At 40.5% G+C, this 20,050-nt stretch overlaps 1 protein-coding gene across 2 annotated transcripts in view; it reads left to right on the forward strand.

Annotated features, from left to right (window-relative positions):
* grm7 (glutamate metabotropic receptor 7) overlaps nt 1-20,050 on the forward strand; it is a 304,574-nt gene that overhangs the window by 104,441 nt on the left and 180,083 nt on the right. For both annotated transcript variants that reach the window (XM_085776778.1, XM_085776777.1), the window contains exon 2: nt 113-329. In XM_085776778.1, coding sequence (XP_085632904.1) covers nt 113-329 — 217 coding nt within the window. The remainder of the gene's footprint in view (nt 1-112; nt 330-20,050) is intronic.

Below are 20,050 nucleotides of genomic sequence, written 5' to 3' on the forward strand. Positions count from 1 at the left end.
TCCTCACACACTTCTCTGTAGCAACATATTTCTCTCTAAATCTTCCACAGGATCTGACTGATTATCTCTCCGATCAACTCTTCAATCCTTTTCTTCTTCTCTCTCTCCTCAGATCCCTCAGATCAGCTACGCATCCACTGCCCCGGAGCTGAGCGACGACCGGCGGTACGACTTCTTTTCTCGGGTGGTTCCTCCAGACAGTTTCCAGGCTCAGGCCATGGTGGACATTGTGAAGGCCATGGGCTGGAACTATGTCTCCACCGTGGCCTCGGAGGGCAGCTACGGCGAGAAAGGGGTGGATGCCTTCATGCAGCTCTCCAGAGAAGCAGGTAAGACCGGTGGCTACAGTGTAATCAGCAGATGGTTTATGTGGCAACGATCTGTTAAGGATAAGTGTGTTTTTTAATGTACTAATCAACCCTGTTTATGCCCTGGTGACAGTTCACCTTAAACCTAACATTTACTCAAAGGTGATGGATGCATGCATGTTCAAACCCTGAAAACACAATTGAAACAGTGTTTGATTCAAAATACTGGACCAGGAATGAAGTAGTTGAGATTGATAAAGTGTACATGTATACAGTATCTGGCAGCTCTGGTTTTAGAGTGAAGAGTTGTTGCTAGTAAATGGCGACATTAGCTTTTTTTTAATAACTATTTTTTATAAATATTGTTTTTTTTATTGCTTTGTATTTATTATTTGTGCTCATATTCCTTTCATTGATTACTGGAAATTTCTTAATCGTGTATCTCACCTTAATGGCAGAGGTCACTAATAGGCCGGCTACAGTCCAGGTTCACATCTGGATCTGGATCTGGACCCGGATCTGGACCCAGGCTTTTAACCTGGGTCATTACATGTTGAGTGTTGACACACCTTTTCTAGTTTTTATGTCACTGGTCATGTGATGCCTCTCAGTGTCACAGCCTGTCACTGCAGCAGTCAGAAGTAAGTCAGAGAGCTTCAGCATACAGTATTTAGCTTCAGTTAATGTTTCTAGACTACAGCAATTGTAGGTTCTTTTTTCCATATGTTAAGTATGAGAGCAGTGTAAGCTGACCACTGCAGAGATTCATCTTTATTAAGGGTTTAACCTGAGTTATGATATACAATGACGAATAGTAGCACACAGCTGCTAGAATAGTACCCGTATAAATTTTTTGCCAATTCACAAGTTCTGGTATCAGAATCAGTAAGAAAAAAGAAGAGATAAAAGCATCTTTATTTGGATGTTAAACATATGGCACTTGAGCAGCTGTTAGAGCTACGTACGTCTGCTAACTTACCTTCAACGCCCTCATTTACCATCAGAGACCTGAAATACATTTTCTGACCGAGTATGAATGACAGTTCCAAAAGTCATCATTACCTGTCCATAAATCAGCCTTGAATTCATAATTTAAAAAAAGAAGCCGCTCTGTATCAGTGCAGAACTTGACTGAGAATCAGTCAGATTTTTGAGTTTTCTTTACTATCGTGACAATGTAGAGGTAATTGGTTGAACAATTATGGATGCAATACACACAGGGACTGATGACAAATAATTCACCATAGTTATGACAGTGTTAGAAGCCAAAATGAAAACACATTGGGGGTCTAATATCTCTGCATCATCATTTGAAGGTGTGATCTGAGCGTAATGAAAAAGGTTAAATCCTGATTTAAAACCATTATTATGCCAGTTTGAAGGCCTCCAAAGCTCAAAAACACACATTCTCCAATTTGCTGAGTTTCTCGGTGTAAAACTAAAAGAATCCATTTGCCCACATGCAGAAATGAAACAGATCTGATATGAACTGGTGAGTCACAGAAGCTTGAAATGAATTAATTAGAGTATACAGTGATGTTGATTGCTCTCTGAATAATCTCTGTGACATTTAGAACAATCTGATGACTCTTCACAACTCACCAGTCGGGATGTGTCCTGACATTTATGTGCTGGAGTTTTTAGAGGATTATTAAAGGACACGGCGCTGCCAGGGAGCACAGAGGACACCAAAAAAATCTCTTAACTGTGCTAACAACAAACAGTCGCCCAGCATTTCCACAAAAGGACAGGGGGCCGTGTTCATTGATCTGCGGTAGGGTTTTTGAACAATGATTTTCTTTTCTTTTTTTTTTTCAAATGAATTGCATAGCGGCACGTCTCAGTGTTACCCCGAGTGGTCTTCAGCCTCTTTATCTTTACAACAGGTTGTCTTTGAGAGCAAATTAAGCTTTAATCCCTGACTGCGTTCTTATTTTTTATGGTAATGAGCAGATGAAACCAGTGGTCAGACGCTCACAAAAGAATTTTGTGTGAAGAATTACAAAAAAATACTGCATCTGCTCAGGGTTTATGTGGATATAACCAGAAAAGTTTGCAGAATCCTCCCAGAAATAAATCAGTTTCTGAATTAATTTTAAAATCAAATTGTCATTTCACTTTTGTGTGCTAAATATAATTTAATTCAAGTTCATCCAGAATATACAGAACTATTGTGAGTCATCAGTTATTGCAGACACCGAACCAGCATTGTTAATGCATTTTTTGCAGCTGGTGAATATTTAATTTGCACAAAATGAACTGTCAAACAAATTCGAAGAGTTAATTCTTTATTCAGTGAATGATTGTGGCAGATGGCTCCATCACCCCTCCTGTGTTTTTCCACAGTCATAGTCGTGTTGAGCCGTTCAAATCATTATCTCTGCTGTTGCTGGATCAGTTCAATTTGTCAGCGAGCTGATTGGACCCTAATTCACACACCCACTATCAAAATGTGCTTTTAAAGTTTGATGTCTTTGTATTGTTGTTGTTTTTTTATCTTTTGTCTTTTTTTTTTTTTTTTTTTTACAAAACACAGATCTAGCAATGCTTGTCCCCTGTAGCGGCTGAGTAACTGTGATTCATGAGTCCTCTGGATGTAAAACCTTCTCTCAGACTGAGGAGCTGCTGAATGAATCACTCTCAGACCAAAAGTCCCAGGAGTCTTTTAGAGTCAGGGCTGATGTGACCCTCTTGTTTAACGAGTTCAGCCTCTATGACCGTATACATACCTACTGAGGCTTTAGTCTGAACACCGGGATAGACAACACACAACAGCTGCATGCATAAAAAATGCAGCCGAACCACTGCAAATCAACTGTGCTGCGATGTAAAAGCAGCAAAATCTCTACAGGTGTTTGTCATATAGTGGGGTTATAGCCCTATACTGTATATGCAAAACAAAAATGTAGATGCAGCAATGTAGATAACAACAACATTTCAGAGTCAGACAAGGATTAATCCAGCAAGACGACTGTGTCTTTACCAAAGTCTGGTCATTGTGCACATTGGTAATTGCTCCTAAATCCTCTCATTTATGATCATATCATTCCAAGGATATGACTACGCCCTCTTAGCAGACTGTTCGTCTGAAAAATATTTTGCTAAAGGAGCTTTGTTTCTGTGTGTGCGTGTGTGTGCAGGTCTTTCTAGGTTATCTGATTTGTGAGTAATCCACCATGTATTGATTGCGGGAGGTTCTTTCTATCAGTTGACAGTCACACATCCACAACTCTTGCAGGCACACTTAGGATCACAGAGCCGGTAATATAATTAGACACTGTTCATTTCCAGCAGGGTGTTGTAGATAGGAGCCTACACACACACAAACACACAGAGGCGGTAGTGCAGGGAGGACACCTCCAGAGTGATTAGTCAGGTGGCTGAGGACTGATTAGCAGGAAGTTTTCTCTGGCTTCTCTCAACTTCTTCCTCAATGGTTCTCTAGCATCTGATGAGCTGACGGGCTCCTCGCTGCTGCCGAGGCTGCAACACGACTGCGGTTACAACACATGTAGCATCGCTGTGTACACCCGCTGTGCAGACAAAACAGGAACTTCACATGCAGGCTGCCAAATATTTGCGTTTTGAATCCGGGGTTTTCCTCTTTGGGATGATTCCACTCCCGACTCTTGTCATTCATTACAAGAGCGTCAGTGTGTTGTGGCAGGAAAGCAAACGAGAAGACGTGAAGAGATTTTCAAAGACTGATGCCCACGCCTGCTGCTGCTGCTGCTGCCGCCGCCTAGTATAGATGAAGTAGACAAGCCTGCAGCACTGTGCTGGGGCTTAAATTGTAAATCTGTATATAAAACTGTGATATGAGATGGATTTAATTTATTTACCTTTTGTTGTTGTTATTGCTAAGAATTCAGTCCAGTTGATCATGTTCCATGTTTAAGATTGTGTGTACAGGGTTTCCCCCAGTGTATTATAAGCCTGGCGGGCCGCCAGGCCTTACTTGACCCCCCGCCAGGCTAAGCATCGTTTATTAATTTTTTTAAATCAATTTTTATACTTGAACACGTGATCAGGTGTCTTTTTCATCACCTGACAACGTCACAACTTCGTCGCGCATAACGGGACACGTCACGGACATCATGCTCCTCAGACCGCATCTATGATCAGCCCGCTGCTTCACCAGCTGACCGAGAGGAACGCACCGAGTCCACGTTAACGTGAGCCGAGCCACGGCTCCAAGAGTCAGTCAGCTGCTGTAGTGGCTGTTAGCTGGTAGCTGGTAGCAGTTAGCTGTTAGCACGTCGTCCCCTGCAGCGTCAGAGCTCCGGACTCCTGTGAGCCGCGGGGCTTTCACCTGATGTGAAAATGATCCATTGTTTAATTTTTCAGCTCGTAAAGCTCGCGATCACACACGTTTGCTCTAGTAAATCCGTGAGTGTCACGTTTCCATGACGACTGACTGGAAAAAGAGCATGGTACGTCATTACGTGACTCCAAATCTTTTACAGTCTATGCTCCAGATGTAAAAAATCTCGGAGAATAAAAAAAATAAAATCTGAGAAATAAAGCTAAAGGAGACACCAGGCAGTTGTTCTTTTTAGTTTTTAATGCAAACAGTTGATGCTATTTATTTAAATATTATTTTATGATTATAATAATCATTATTTATTTATTTTTGTGGTTATTGAACAGCATTTCAAGAGTGCCTTTCTGTAAGACTCTGCAATAGCTGGTGTTTAATATGTTACATAAATGTCTTATAATAACAGATGTTTATGATAATATTTTCAAATTTCCAGTCAACTTTTAACATTGATCATAAGGCCTTATGGAATCACACCTTATAAATGCTACTGCTCCATTAATGAATCTGTTCCCTACAGGGCCCTGCCATCAGTCAATGGTCAGGGTCAGGCCCCTGCCACAAAAAAACATGCTTGGGCACCGGTGGCCCGGCGATGGGCCGCGGATGGGCCGCCGGTGCCACCCTACCACCGGGCTTAACAAGTTTTCTGGGGGAAACCCTGGTGTAGTTATCAAATGTCCTGAAAGACTGACATGTGTAGTAAAATAATCTGTCCTATTTAAGATGTGATTATGAAACTCATGATTTCAGGGCTCTCAAGTCTCACGCATTTGGCGTGTGACACACGCATTCCCACCCGTTCACACGCTCACACGCCACACATTGTATTTCTCACGCATTTAAATTACCACGGTGACGTCCACCAAGTTGCACCGCTTTAACAGTGGAACAGATTTGAGGGCGCACTGATCACACGAGAGAGGTGAAAAGAGACAACAACACTGTTACCTGTTGTAACCTACTGGCCTCAGCCTGTACCATCGACGGCCAGTGAGTAATGAGTCAAAAAGCCGCCGACACTGATCACTGCCTGAAGAGTTTGAAAGTAGCCTCTTAACTTCATGAACGCAGCTCAAACCGACCCGGTGCCTGAGCACGGCGACCAAGCTTTGATAAACACACCGGATCCGTGCCAGTTTACAGTATCATCCCGTATTTTAGCCGTGTTGCTACCGGTGCTTAATTTAAAAAAAAAAAAAAAAAGCACTCGTTGCGGTGGAGCTGAGAACAGCGGAGTTTCATCTGCTGCAGCTGATCAGCTGACATGTGGTCAAGACACAGACCTGTCACTGTCACAGGTGTCTCTCATCTCATCTCATTATTATAGACTTCAACCTCAGAGCTCTCTGTCCTGTCCTGACCTGTCCCTGAACATCACACAGAGACAACATGGAGCATGATTGTTTACTGAGTTTTATTAATGTTTACATCAGGCTGAGTTGCAAATCAGTTTAGCTACTGTGATTTAAGTAGTTAAATACAGTAATCATCATAGTGTAGTGGCAGGAAAGACCATTTAATCTGTATCAAATATTATGTTGGTCAAGAACAAGTTCAACAGAGGAGAATGTTTAGGGTGTTTTTGTTCCTAAATGTAAAAATGGGTCACATTGGACCCTCAACATTATTTAAAGGTTAAATAACGTGTTACTTAAACATTTTTCATTGTGCTGTGCTCTAAAAATATATAAACTAACAAATACTAGTGTAGAGTCCTGTATAAGTGCCCAAAATAAGTGATTTGAGGGCATCCTCCAAAAAATGTTATGCGCGCTGCGCGCGCAATAGCACATTCACATTCACTGTGCCCCCTCCAATTTTTGGGTTTCATGACACCCCTGGTTAACTTATTCCAGTCATAAATCATAAATATTTTTGTTTTAATGAATTGATGCGTCATTTGTCAGACATCCATCCCCACTTCAACCAAATCCCCGCTGCCCTGGTAAAATCTCACTCTGAACTCACTTCAAAACTTGAGAGCCCTGTGATTTCTTGAATGTCAGTGAGGTGAAGTCCATCATGGGAATTGTAGTCTGTCTGTTTTATTGTGGTTTTCACTGCAAAAAAGGGTTTTTAAATTCACAGTTCGGCTGATGACCCTAGTGATACTGAAGCAGTTTGCAGACGTAAACAATGCTCTAATGCTCAGAGTCACATGTGGGACTGGAGGGGAAGAAGTAGAATTGGCAAACTAGTATGATCGCTAGCTAGAGGTAGAAAAATGCCTGCAAAAAATATGTCATAAGCAGGTGGGGGCTTTGTTGTTACATCACAAAGTTAAATTGGATTCTGCTTAATAACTCTGTGAGGAGCAGACACAGTGGCCAAACATCTTACCAATCCTATGAACATTGATTGGGCAAATGTAGCTGTGTGTTGCGAACACAGACAGGATAAATTCAGTGCAGGGAAAAGAGGATCTATACTCTGAAAAATTGCTTTTTTTGTTATTTATGAGGGAATGTGTTGGAGTAGATAACATGTGTAAGACTGTGTGGGACATCTAAAGGAGGCTCAGTTTGCTTCTAGTAGCAAAATATATACTATTTATACAGTGTTGGAAAAAAAGTCAGTGAAGCCTTTCTTGAACTAGTCATAACATCTAATGTGACTGAATAAAGGCAACCCAATGTCCTTAAGATAATAACACAAAGAAGCGCAGTGTTTCCGCGAGAGCATCATCCTTTGAGACCTTGATAAACCTGAGAATTAATTTCCCCTTCCATGATGTGGAGCTTCCCACGCCCAGAGGCAGCAAAGCTCCAAATCAGGATGCTAACTCCATCCTGCTAACAAACTATTCTTGCCCTCCGAAACTTTTCAGAAAGGCTTGATTCAAATCAGCTTATGCTTCTCTTGAATGGCAAACTCAAACTGTTGCAGTTGCTCTGGCCCACACATCCAGTCTGCTTTCATTGACTGAACCCCACAACTCCTGACTCCTTTTGTTGAAGTGCTTCACATACGTTTTTCAACCACAAACAACACAACGGTTCTTGATAATTGGTTGTGTTTGTTCATTTTCGTAAATATTATTATTTACTATTATATTTCATTTCATTTATTTATTTACTTACTATTATTTACTTGATTATACATAAATGAATGATTCCAGATGATTCACTTACTGATTCTTGCCTTCATATGATGTCTGGTCCAAGGGTCCAAGATTGATAGATTGGTGGGTTGATGGGTCGGAGATGGCATTTTCACTACATGATTTCAGATTTTAGACATGTTTCAGTTTTCAGAGCTCTGTCTGGAATAGTTGATAAAATACTGAACACATAGTCGATACCCAGCCACACACGGATAGGAGTGCATGTTTGAGTTTTCCTGTAAGTACGTGTTCCATATTCTTGTCCATGGCCCTATTTAAAAATAAATGAGTACATAAAGAAGCCTACTTCAGCAGGGAAGCAAATTTTAACTGGAACTCACATGCAAAGATCCACCTCATTCAGCCCACGATGAGGGAAACAGATTGTTGGTTAAAGTTTGAACTCATCTCATGCCTTGAAGCTGAATCTGTCTCTGTCAGACTTTTGCCTTAATGTACAAAATAATTACAAAAACAAACTTTCAGGCCTGGGTCCATTTGGGTTTGGACTTGAAAATTAAATCTGATCTGCACATCTGAGGGAGAAAATTCAGAAGTCTCAAAGGTACCTTCTAATCAGGGGTTATTATTTTGCAACTTCCTGAATGCAGACACACTCCAAAAGACCCTCAGGAACCTGCCCTTATTATATCTGAATCAGCAGGATGGTGAAGAAAAATGCTGTGAGATATTTGCTTTCCATTTCTTCAGAGGTTGAGATTGCTGACTGCGTAACTGGGCCCCTTAATACCATCTGAACTCAGTATTGGCAGCGTAGAGCAGGAGGGAATAATGTCTCAGAGCTATTTGCCATGCGGAGCATTTGAGTGAGGAGTGTTGGTAAAAATCACAGTAGTCATGAAAAACTACCTGCAGCAACTGTTGGCTTTAAAAAAACATCAAGTATTTTCATAGATCCATGCTGCCACTCAGATAAATGTCAGAATTATTCATGAAATTACACGTCCCACTGAAGGCTACAACAACACAGATCTGAATATTAGTTTACTGCACTTAATGTCATGTTAGTAATTACAAAGTTGGCTTCAGACAAGCAGAAAATAACTAAGATGCTGTTCAGTCTCTACACTTTGTGGAATGATGATTTTTTTTTAAAAACAATTTCCCATTTTGTTTATTTTTAGTGAATAATTTGGATCGTGTTTTTCCACATACTGAAAATAACCCATTAAAAAGAGCTGAAAGAAGTGTGATCAGCTCCCATTCAGTGTAGCCAAGGATGCACAGCTGGAGCACTGTGATACTCAAGAAAACTAATAAAAAAGTGAAAGGTGCAGCCACTTTTATCCTGAGATTTGGAGTCAGAGGTTTAATCACAGTAGATAACAAATAATAATATACTGAGAAGATGTAACTCATGTGTTAAAATGTGGTTAGTGTTCTGCCACAGCCACTGTTGCAGCTCCCAGCTCATAGTCCTGATGTGTTAACTGGGTTATGACATGTTGTTCTGGCTTATTCTAGCTAGTAACCTAAAATAAAACAAATAAAACAGCTGTCGGTGAATGTCTCACCAATCATACATACTGGTTTGATTTAGGAATGGGGACCTTTCACATTTAAACCGGTACAATACCGATACCCAATACACATACAGTAGTGGCCCAGAGCCTCCTCTTTTCTGATTGGCTCTTAAAACCAAAAACACATATCTCTGAATCAGTACTTTGAATAAACACAGGAAAAGTGTAAAATGTGAGACGTTTAAAGATTTTAAAAAAAAGGGACTTGAATGTACTACAGTGCATATTGACATAGTCTAGTTTACTTTTTATTTTTGAATGTGGGAAAAAGGATACTCAGCATCACTAATGACACCAACTCATTTGAAAAGAAAGAACTTAATAATGAAGGAAATTCAATTCATTCTTTTTATAATCATTTTTTGGCATGAAACCAGCTTTGCACAGTGTCAAAATCATGCTGAAGGTGAGTGCTGAATATCATCAACATGAAATTTGGATATATATAAATAATTGTGTCATCTGCATACAGATGAGGGTATTAACCCCCTGCCTACACACATAGACAAAATGATGTGTAATTGGCCATACTTTAGAAAAACTGTTACTGATTGTGAAACAATGTGAGCATAAGAGTGAAAAACAGAAGCAACCTCTGTGCAAACATGAATTAAATAGTTACGATAGCTTGGCTAAAATTTAATGCAGACCCTCTGGTTCTAGTGTTTTCTGCATGGAGGTTAGTGCTGTGCTGTTAAGGCTGTAACTGCTGACAGTTGTTGTGCAGTGTTCCCCAGCAACAGTCCTCTGGTCTTGTTTCCATGGTGGCTCTATACCTTGGCTCTGCAGCTGTTTGCCTCTTCATCCTCCTCCATCTTCTTCTTAAACAGACATCCCCTCAGTGTGTTTATTTATAAATTCATTAGGCTGGGGGGCTATCAGAAGCAGCACACCAGCTAATGCAGCATCTAATTTGCCTATTTGATTACCTGGGAGTCCCGGATGGCATCCATCAGACGTTTATTAGTCTCCTTTGCTTCCATAAACAGAGGAGCGACACGTACTTATCGCCATAGTGGGGAGGTGCGTGGTGGGGGCGGCTAGGAGGATGGTGAATGAAAAGAGAGGTGGTTTCACTTAACTTCATCAGACCATGCTGCGTTACTCTGGGAATGATAGCCAGTCTGATCCCATTCAGGGAGAAATCAGTCAGCTGAGGGAAACATATGGCGTTCATGTTCAGCAATATAGCTCATCGTTGCGGTGGCTGGACTAATGTTTTCCCGGCCTATCACAGCAGAGCGAGGCTGCCATTCATCAGAATAACTCTGCTAAATATTCCATTTTGTAAAACAAACCCATCGCTTTAATTTTTTTCCCTTTTTTCCTCTCCAACGCAGCTCAGTAATATCTCTCCATCAGGCTGACACCGACTGATCCGTTTTCATGCCTCTCTCTTTGGTTCCGCCGCATAAGCAAATTCCACGTCTGATGTTGAGTAATTTCAAAACAACATTTTAAAGAGGAGCTTAATGGCGTCCCGCAGGATCGAGCCGAAGCGTCATTAATATTTCAAGGTGGAGTCTTCATGTGAACTCTAGCCTAGTCATTGTTTAAAATTTGAAGAGGCTGTGGTCTGCTGATTTTTGATACAAATCAGCTCAATATCGTGCCGAGATCAAGGACTTCGGAAAGAGGAAACGGGAATGAAAGGGAGCGCGGAGGGGGGGTCTAGCTTCAGGTTGTGTGTTTTTTTAATTTTTATAGTGGGATTGAGGACACGAAGACCTAAAAGAGACTATATGTCTCATATAGTCTCTTCTCACCTGTTGGTAGGAGTGCTCCTATGTTTTTCTGTCTGTTTTAAAGACTCTGTACAATATAAAGTGAAATGTCCATGTCATCCTCAATTATAGAACAGGTTTAGGTTCAATATTAATACTCTGAATGTTCACAGAGAAATGCACAGTTCAGAAACTGAATACAAGACTTAAAGCCCCTGTACGGAGCTTTTAATACGCAAAAGTCTCTGGTTTCTGCTGATGTGTCTCTGTTGCCTACAACAGCAAATGAGCCCATCAGTGTGAAGATACGTTATTTCTAAGTAGTCTAATTCTATACCTCTGGAAGGCATGGTTGGGTCGGACCACTGACGAAACGATACGAATAGATACATTACGCTGCTAAAAAAAAAAAGCAAGTCCCGTCTTCTTTCCAACGTTTCCAAAATAAATCTACATGCGCCGGCCAGACAAACGTCTTCACGACAGTGGGAAATGTAGTCTTCATTCTGCTGCTTTCGTCCACAGGGGCCGCCAAAATCAACACTAAATGAAAAGTGTGCAGTGTCTATTCTTATTTGAACCTCCACAGACTGCTTTGCTTTGAGTGGCTTCACTCTGAACCCACTACATACATCAATTTACTCTAGGTAGAAAAGACCATGCTGGAGTTTCTGGTTTGGTAAACTGGTTATCTGAAGTGGTGGTTCTGGGGCTTCAGAGATTGTGTAATTTTAGGCCAGTTGTTGATACAGTTTTTCTAAAGTTGAGTTGTTTTTTCTGTGTATCTGTTTATCTTGATGATGAAGCAGATGACGTCTTTTTCATGATGTTGGTCAGTATTACGTGTTGGATTACTGGTTCTTTGACTTTGTGTTGATGTGGATCATAACACAACAGATGTGCTTCTACTGTACACAGTGCAATAATTTGGAACACATATCTTCCCATCATCATGATCAGTGTCTGGAGGACATGAAATGCAGAGATTTAACTCTCTCACTGCATGCATCTCAGTACGACCCACAGAACTGCAGTTGCCCGGTAATGAAACCATGTTGTCACTCCAACAAAGCGCCATGAGCTTGGCTAATGAGCAGCATACAGAGGGTGCCTACAGAGCCATCACCTCAGTAACAGGTCATAAAGAGGAAGGTGCAGTCTCTGTCGGTAATGACTCACTCGGTGAGTCATCAACACAGACACCGGGATTCGTGACTGTTCTGATTTTAGCTCCTGGTGAACATCAGTAAACAAAGACACCGAGTGGCATCTCATTACTTCCCCATTTTAATTCTACTCACAAATCCAGCTGAAGTTGTAGAAGAAGTTGTGCTTTGTGTATAGGGAATCTGTGTAAATTAACATGTGTTTGTTTTGAAGGGTAAAACATGAATCTTCGAGTATATATGCTTTGCATATTCGCCACATACTTGTGAATTCCTTCTCAGCAGCCTGGGAGCCGAGTCGAAGACCGAGCTCTCCCACAAATCTCTCCGCATCCATTTTGTCTCTAGGCCAAAAAAGGAGAGATAAGAGCAGACTATGTGTCCTTCAGTTATGACACAAAGCTTAGAATGGGAGTCGAAAGACTGGAGGATAAAGTAATCTAATACAGAACTTTTCATGGTGAAAACCTTTCATATTAGCAAAATATAGCTCAAATCTGGCTGTAAAACACCTGTGGTGGAGACTTTAAATTTCAGTATGGAGGCTGCAGGTCTTGGTGGTGGTTTGTTTCAGTGCTGTTGGTACAACCGGAGACACCGAGGTCATTTTCCTTGGTACTTCAGGCAAGAAAAATTTTAAAATTCATATTTCCCTCTCCACTTTCTTAATCCTTGAAGAACTTTAAAGCAGCATTTACCTTCATATTTTGAAAACACACACATACATTTATGAAGTCAGGAAATAAAATGAAAAATTCTAGACTTGGTGATTTGGCAACCTTCTACTTGTGACCTCTGTATTTTTAGATCTCTTTTTTTAATAGGAAAATATACTAGTATTGGATATTACACGGGTTTTCTTTGGCCTCATGCATTGAAATATACTGAATCCAAAACAAGCCAGAGATATGAAGATGCTGGGTGTAACCTCATTTATCAGTTCATATTCCACACTGACAATGCAGTCATAACATCACATATTAGTCTATCCATCACCCTGACAAACACACAACACACAGCACACTGCACACTGTTGTGCTTGTGTTTGCTGCCTCCTTCACACACAATGTGTTTCTGCTCTGGAGACTTTTAAGCTCATCTGATCAGACCAAACTCAGTGAATCATTTCGTTTCATTTGCCTCTTTATTTGGCAAAAATGTTTCACGTCGTTAGTTCCAATGAAACAGACAATTGGTCGAGTGGAAAATGACGACTGTCGCTGAAAATGAAGTCATTGTGTGAAAGTGGATGGAGTGAGGAAAATCAATATTAAGTAAAGATAAAATGAGTGAAATATATGAGGGACCATAAACACACATATTCTCCTTATACATTTTCACTCTCACATTCATATATTTTCACTCACACATCCATATATTTTTCTCTCATATTTATACATTTTCACTCACACATTTATACATTTTCCTTCACACATTCATATTAACTCATGAATATATTTTCACTCTTGTAAGTATGTATCTAAGAGAAGAATGTATATAAAAAAATGTATGCATGTGGGAGAAAAATGTGTGTCATTTCACACAAATGTACAAAATACGAAATATCGTTTCTCACCGCAGCTACTACTAGCATCTACTATTATATTATTATATAGTACCATGAATCCTACATATTGTTGCTTTAAAAACTGAAAAATATCTCTCCTGACTTGTGCAGTGATGTCAAGTGATAATGAACATTTCACTTTTTGGCAGCTGCATAGATTCTTCTTTTTTTTTGTACATGGAGTTCACTGACTCTTTACAGCAGCTGTTCAATCACATTCAGCCTCAGTTGCATGTTTATCATGATTCACATTGCAGTGAGCAGACCAATGTGTGAAGTCTATTAATGGATTACGTTACGGCGCCGTCTGTCAATATCACAGGAAAATTAAATCTTAACTTGTTAGATCGACATCAGCCTGACATGATCTGCTATGAACATGTTTAGAGTTCTCTTCCACTTTTAAATCATGAAATTCCTCTGAATAGCAATTTCTGTGGTTTGTGCCATGCGCTTTACTGTATGAAGTGCAGCAGGTCATTATAGGATGTATAAACTTACAGCGTGGTAAACCAATGCGTGCTGAGAGCGTGCAATAAATAAATCAAACAGGGTTTTATGGTAAAACTGACCTTTTAACATCCATGTTCTTTATATATTATTCTTGAGCAATAATGGAAAGCGCGCTCTTTAGATCACGCAACATCAATACTCATATTACACGTAGGTGCATACTGTGTAAAGTCCAACTAATGTGATTAAACAGCAGTGTGAATATTATAGAGCTGATGCAAAAAAAGGTCAACGTCAGAATGACGTCAAAACTTAACCTCCAACTTTGGACAGATGTTGAATTTTTGGTTGGAAATCAAATTTGAATATTTTTTGAAACCCAAAAGTAGACACTGTGTTTCCATATTTGAATTAAAAAAAATATTGAAAAAAACCTGGATTATTTTAAGTTGTCAGACAGAAAAATAAATAAGTGTAGCACACTCCTGGCTCCATATGCAAAAATCATTTAATATGAAAATGATGTTTCGGCCCTGAGGCATTCTTCAGATTTGTCAGACAGACCTTAAGTATTAATTTTGACACATCATGTGTTATGAATCCATTTAAACACTCAAAGCTTGCTCTTGAAACAACTTATTTTAAGATACTAGGTTCTAATTTTGTAGACCAGGTGCAAGAGTTGGCGAGCTTTCAGCGCACCTTAAGCGCAGCCTTTTGGCGTGAAATTATCACTGTGCCAAGCTGAAGCTGTCGACACCTCCCCCTACTGATCAGAGGGTTGGTGGTTCAAATCCCACTCTGTCCCCGTTGCTGCCATAGTGTCCTTGGGCAAGAGCGCCTTGCATGGCAGCTTCCGCCATCAGTGTGTGAATGTGTGTGTGAATGGGTGAATGCAATGTATGATGTAAATGCGCTTTGGGCAGGTATAGTAAAGCGCTATATACAGACCATTTACCTTTTTTTTTAATTTTACCTACTGCGTCGCCACACCCATCTGGGTGCACCTCGGTCTACCAAATTGCAGAATTGGCTACGCCGAACGAAATCAGCACTGCGCACCTTGCTTGTGCCTGGTACAAAATTGGAGTGGATTTAAGTAGACAGAAATTATTTTCTCCGCTAACCCCCCAAAATCTGAACTGATCTACAATCATCAAACCAATGAGATTTGCGAATGTAATGTGAATAATATTACAGAGCTGACACATAAACTGGTAGATATGTTAAATGTAATAATTTAAATCATTTATCATTATTCATTAAAAAACCAACACTTAAGTGCTTTTAAATTCAGTTCTTTCACTTGTGCTGGTGTCACCTGTGACCTGTGTTAACATTTTCTGATTTTTTTATTCACTTGATTGAAATTAGCTGCAGCCCAGTGTTTTTTTATGAAAGTGTGGCGGTGTAGTGAGGATGTCTCACTTGTATCGGCTGCCTTCGGTAGGAGGATTTCAGCCTCTCAGTGATGAGTGTGAGATTCCCATTATCCCCTTCCCCCTGAGGCAGAGGGCCTTGTAATGGCCTCCGCTTTGCCATATGCTTTGCACTCAATCAAATGAGAAGCACTGTTCTCCACCTTTCTTTCTTTCTTTCTTTCTCCCTCACTCCCTTTATCTCTCTTTGTCAATGGTAAACACGCTCCCCCTTTCATCATTCTTTCCCTCTGTCCTCTGTATCCTCACCATCCTGTCTCTGTTTATTTTACTCCAACTAAACCAGTGATTGTTGCTTTTTTGCTTTCTCTCTCTCTCGTCTCATTCTCTAGTAGCAGTAAATGTTTCTGGCTTTCTCTTGCTCTCTCTCTTACTGTAATTCCATCTCTTGGTGTTGGGGTATACTAACTTGAAGTCTTGACTTCTTTATCTCTTCCTCAGTTTGTAGCATTGTAAAAACAGCGTTTCTTTGTTTTTGTTTTACGTAATGACCACTTATTCCCTACATTTTAAATCCACATCAATAACCCGGTTACAGTTGGCCTTTTCCAGTAAGCTGGTTTCATAAATGACGTATAAATGAGCAGTGCCGCCATCTTTGTCATGCATACATGTAACTGGGTGTCTAATTGGAATGTCCAGGATAGAGACTGGGAACACTGGGCAGCCAGGGGAGCAATGCCTGTCTCTTCTCATGGCAGCAGCAGCAGCAGCAGCAGCAGCAGCAGCAGTTAAAGGCATGCATTTTGCATCACAAATGATTTAATGCTTGTTGTGCTTATTTTTCTTTTTAACTGAGTGCAGAATACAAACAGTTGGTCTTTCAGGCAGGATGAAATGAAGGCATGAACAAACAGCAGTCATACATGGATTCAAGTCAAGGCTCTATATTGAAATGCACACAGCTTGTATTCAAAATCTAAGAATTGAAAGGAGTCAGACTGTCACTGTAACTTTCTGATGTGAAAGCTATGCAGTCACTTGACCTCCCATCTGACCCTTGAATAGTTTTACTTGAAATGATGTATTATATTTTATTATATTAAATTATATTTCATTATATATTTGATTATATTATATCAAATATGTTGTCATTCAGAGATGCTTAAAGCTCAACAATATGTTGCTACTAGAGAGCCAGGGAGAAGCCTGCACAACTAGATGTAAAATGACATGTTTTTTTAGTGGTTAGGTTTATTATGCATCAACATTTGCAATAAATACTGAAATATGGGGCTTTTAAGAGATGCCTTTCAAATGTGGAAACTGACTGAGATTTGACTTGAAAATGACACCGGATTCCAGGAGAGCGTATTTCTTTGAATTGGCATTCAGTCAAGTTTTCCTTTAGCTCTGCTGTCAGGCTAAATGCCGGGTGGGTGACTGGGTGGGACAGATTTTAAAATCATCTCTGGTTTTTTGTTGTGCAGTTGTTACAAGATGACAAGATGTTACAAGACACCCAACACTTAAAATCATCATCACTGAGGAAAACCACTGCAGCTTCGTCTCCGTCCCGACGTAAAGAGCAGCACCTCGGTGCTGCTGGGGGACTCTGGGTGGCTGCTGTTGTGCGTTTGTGCTCACAAAACAGCAATTTCTCTCCTCCCTCTCTTTCTTGCTGTGCCCTGGAGAAAATAGAAATTCTGGTTGTTGTCTCCCCCGACGATCAGCAGCTCATCAAATGTTCATTTCTCTGGTCAATAATTGACTCTGGCCCCTTTATTAGCCTTCTGTTAGCAGAAAGATTAGAGAGGGGATCTGCTGTTGAGCATCTCCTCTTTCATTAGGAGAGATGAGGAACAGCACTGGATTGATTACAAAGCCAGAGAGGTGTGTGTTTTGCGTGGGTGTGTGCGCGTGTGGAACGTCATCTGCCTGTGCTTATCAGTGTATCTCTGCAGTAGATGGGGGTGTGTTTGTGTCCGTTCACATTTAATCAGGCTTTTAATGATTCAGAGGAACGATATTCAGAATATGTGTGGCAATGATTATAGAATTTAATCGTCATTCTTTAACGTTTTCTGAGAGTGTTGAAATGAAAAGTGTGTAAATTTAGAAAATAGTGTTCTGATGATTGTGACTGTGAGTCCGAGCAGCTTCCTCACTTCATGTTATTTTGGCCTTGAGAGAGTTAGAGAGAGAGAGAGAGAGAGAGAGGACGATGGGGAGCAAAATGCAGGGAGTTAGATGCAAACCCGAGCAGCTGCCTCTTGTGTCTGCTGGAACCGTTGCTATTGCGTTGTTGGACTGAATTTGTTTTTTTCTTGCATGTCTTTTTTATACGTTGCAGTGAATTGACCTATCCACTGTGGCAATATCCCATTGACATAAGTATTTCAAACTCTTCGCTATGCCACTGGAACTTTGGTAAAAATCAACTGATTGGACATGCTCTATCAAAGCAGACATTTGAGTATGACTATTCAAAATCATTTAAGACTTGTAGTTACTCTGCTAAATAAAGCCTGTAAAAAAGATGGGAAGTAAAAACAAGCATAAACCCAAATCTTCAAGAGTTTAAACCACAATTTATAAATAATTTAGCCACTGTAATCCAAGGCCCTGAGATTTCAACTTTTATCTTCTAATACTGCTTTCATAACACCCCTCCAGGGATTTCCACTACACTTTTGCATTATTGCTACCAGTGTATAAACTGCAGTACACTATAATGTATACACTGTGCCTTTTCCGTGTAGGACACGCAGTCTTCTCGTTCATCTCTGTCATCCGAGGTCCCTGTGTGTCAATACGCTGGGTCGTTACCATGAGATGGCAAAGCCCAAATGACACTGGAGCAATTTCTGTAAACCTACCCAGCCTTCTGTATGACATACACCCATAATTTCACAGCCGCAATTTCCCTAAGCATTGGCTGCCACAGGCAAGATCCCAGCTACACAGCACAATATGAAGCCTTCAGCTATACAAGAGCAGCCAGGGGCCAATTTTAGCAGGAATGAAAGAGGGATGTGATTTTCACAGTGAATACACAATATTAAATTGATCCCTTCTCTCAAACAGTAGACTTAAAGTAAATGTCAGCCTCTCCCTTTATTTTCTGACGAGAATATTTTAATGCTGAATCGTTAGTCATCAGTTGCTCTGCCATAAAAATAGAAAGAAAACACATATGAGTGCATCCCAAAACTTATTTTTATTTTTAAGCTGTTTGCTGTCACACCTGCACTGTGTTGCTCATATGCAGTATTTTATTGTCACTCTGTCCATATAGAGCATGCAGTAAACAGGCGATAAGAACTGCCGTCAATGCTGAGCACCATAAAAAAGTACAAAGAACAAGTTAGTAGAGGAGTGGGGATGGAAAGACAAAGAGGAGGAAACATAACAGCCACTCAAGGTGTCTGTTTGCTGTCATCAGTGTTTCAGTTATTGATTAGATGACCCAGTCATAAATGTCACAGCCAACCCTCTGTGTCCTTCATAATAACAGCCACCAGCTTTGTAAAATAAAAAAGAAGGATAGATTACAAAAGAGGGACCTCTTTTTAAAAACGTTTTAAAATGCAGCAGCATTTTGATTTAGTCAAATTGTGCAATTATCCACTAACAGTCTGTATGTGTAATTGCTGTACAGAGCCTCCCTGTTGCAGATGCTGCAGAACACACTGTGCAAAGATATGGAATTGCCTAAACCTCTGAGTGTGTCTACATTTAAAAATGCAGCAAATGTATCTCAGCTGCTGAGGCTTATTAGCTGTGTGTTCTCATTCAGATTTACTGAGTTCTACTCTGGGTAAACAGCAGACAAGGCAAGGCAAGTTTATTCGATAACCCATTTTTCCAAACAGTTTGTCTCAAAGGTCTTTACACAGCATAACAGCATCCTCTCCCCTTAGACCCTCACACTGACTGAGGCAAAACTCCCCAAAAAACCCTTAACAGGAAAAAAAATGGTCAATCAAGGAAGAGTGGATGGAGACGGCTTCTGGTCGGCAGGCTGGGACATATACAGGGGAAGCAGGGCGAGCTGGCAGCTTAATGGAGGTGGGGAGGCTGGTTTAGGAGCAGGGGTGATGCAGGCAGCAGTTGGTGCAGAGGGATGGAGCTCTGGAGTCTGAGAAATCTGTGAAAAACATAGACAGAGTGCGAGACACGAAGGCTAAACTTCAAAGTACAACAGATAATGTCACAGTGTGACATACTAGCAGTAGTTCCCACTAAGCTGCTAGATCCTAGTTTTAGGCCTTATCCACACAAAAACGGAGCTTTACCCAAAACTATCTTTTTCTTGTTTGTTTTTTTAAGAAAAATCTGTAAACACAGCATCGTTTCAAGAATCAGCATCTACACGGATCCACTGAAAATGACTCAAAACACTGTAGTATATGCGGGGCCTGTGTGGAGCATGTGGCACTGTAATGCTGCCACACATAAACACCAAAATCAGAGAAGAAG

This window comes from Trachurus japonicus, chromosome 5 (genome assembly GCF_045865225.1).
Source record: "Trachurus japonicus isolate A0001 chromosome 5, Traja_1.0".
NCBI lineage: Eukaryota > Metazoa > Chordata > Actinopteri > Carangiformes > Carangidae > Trachurus > Trachurus japonicus.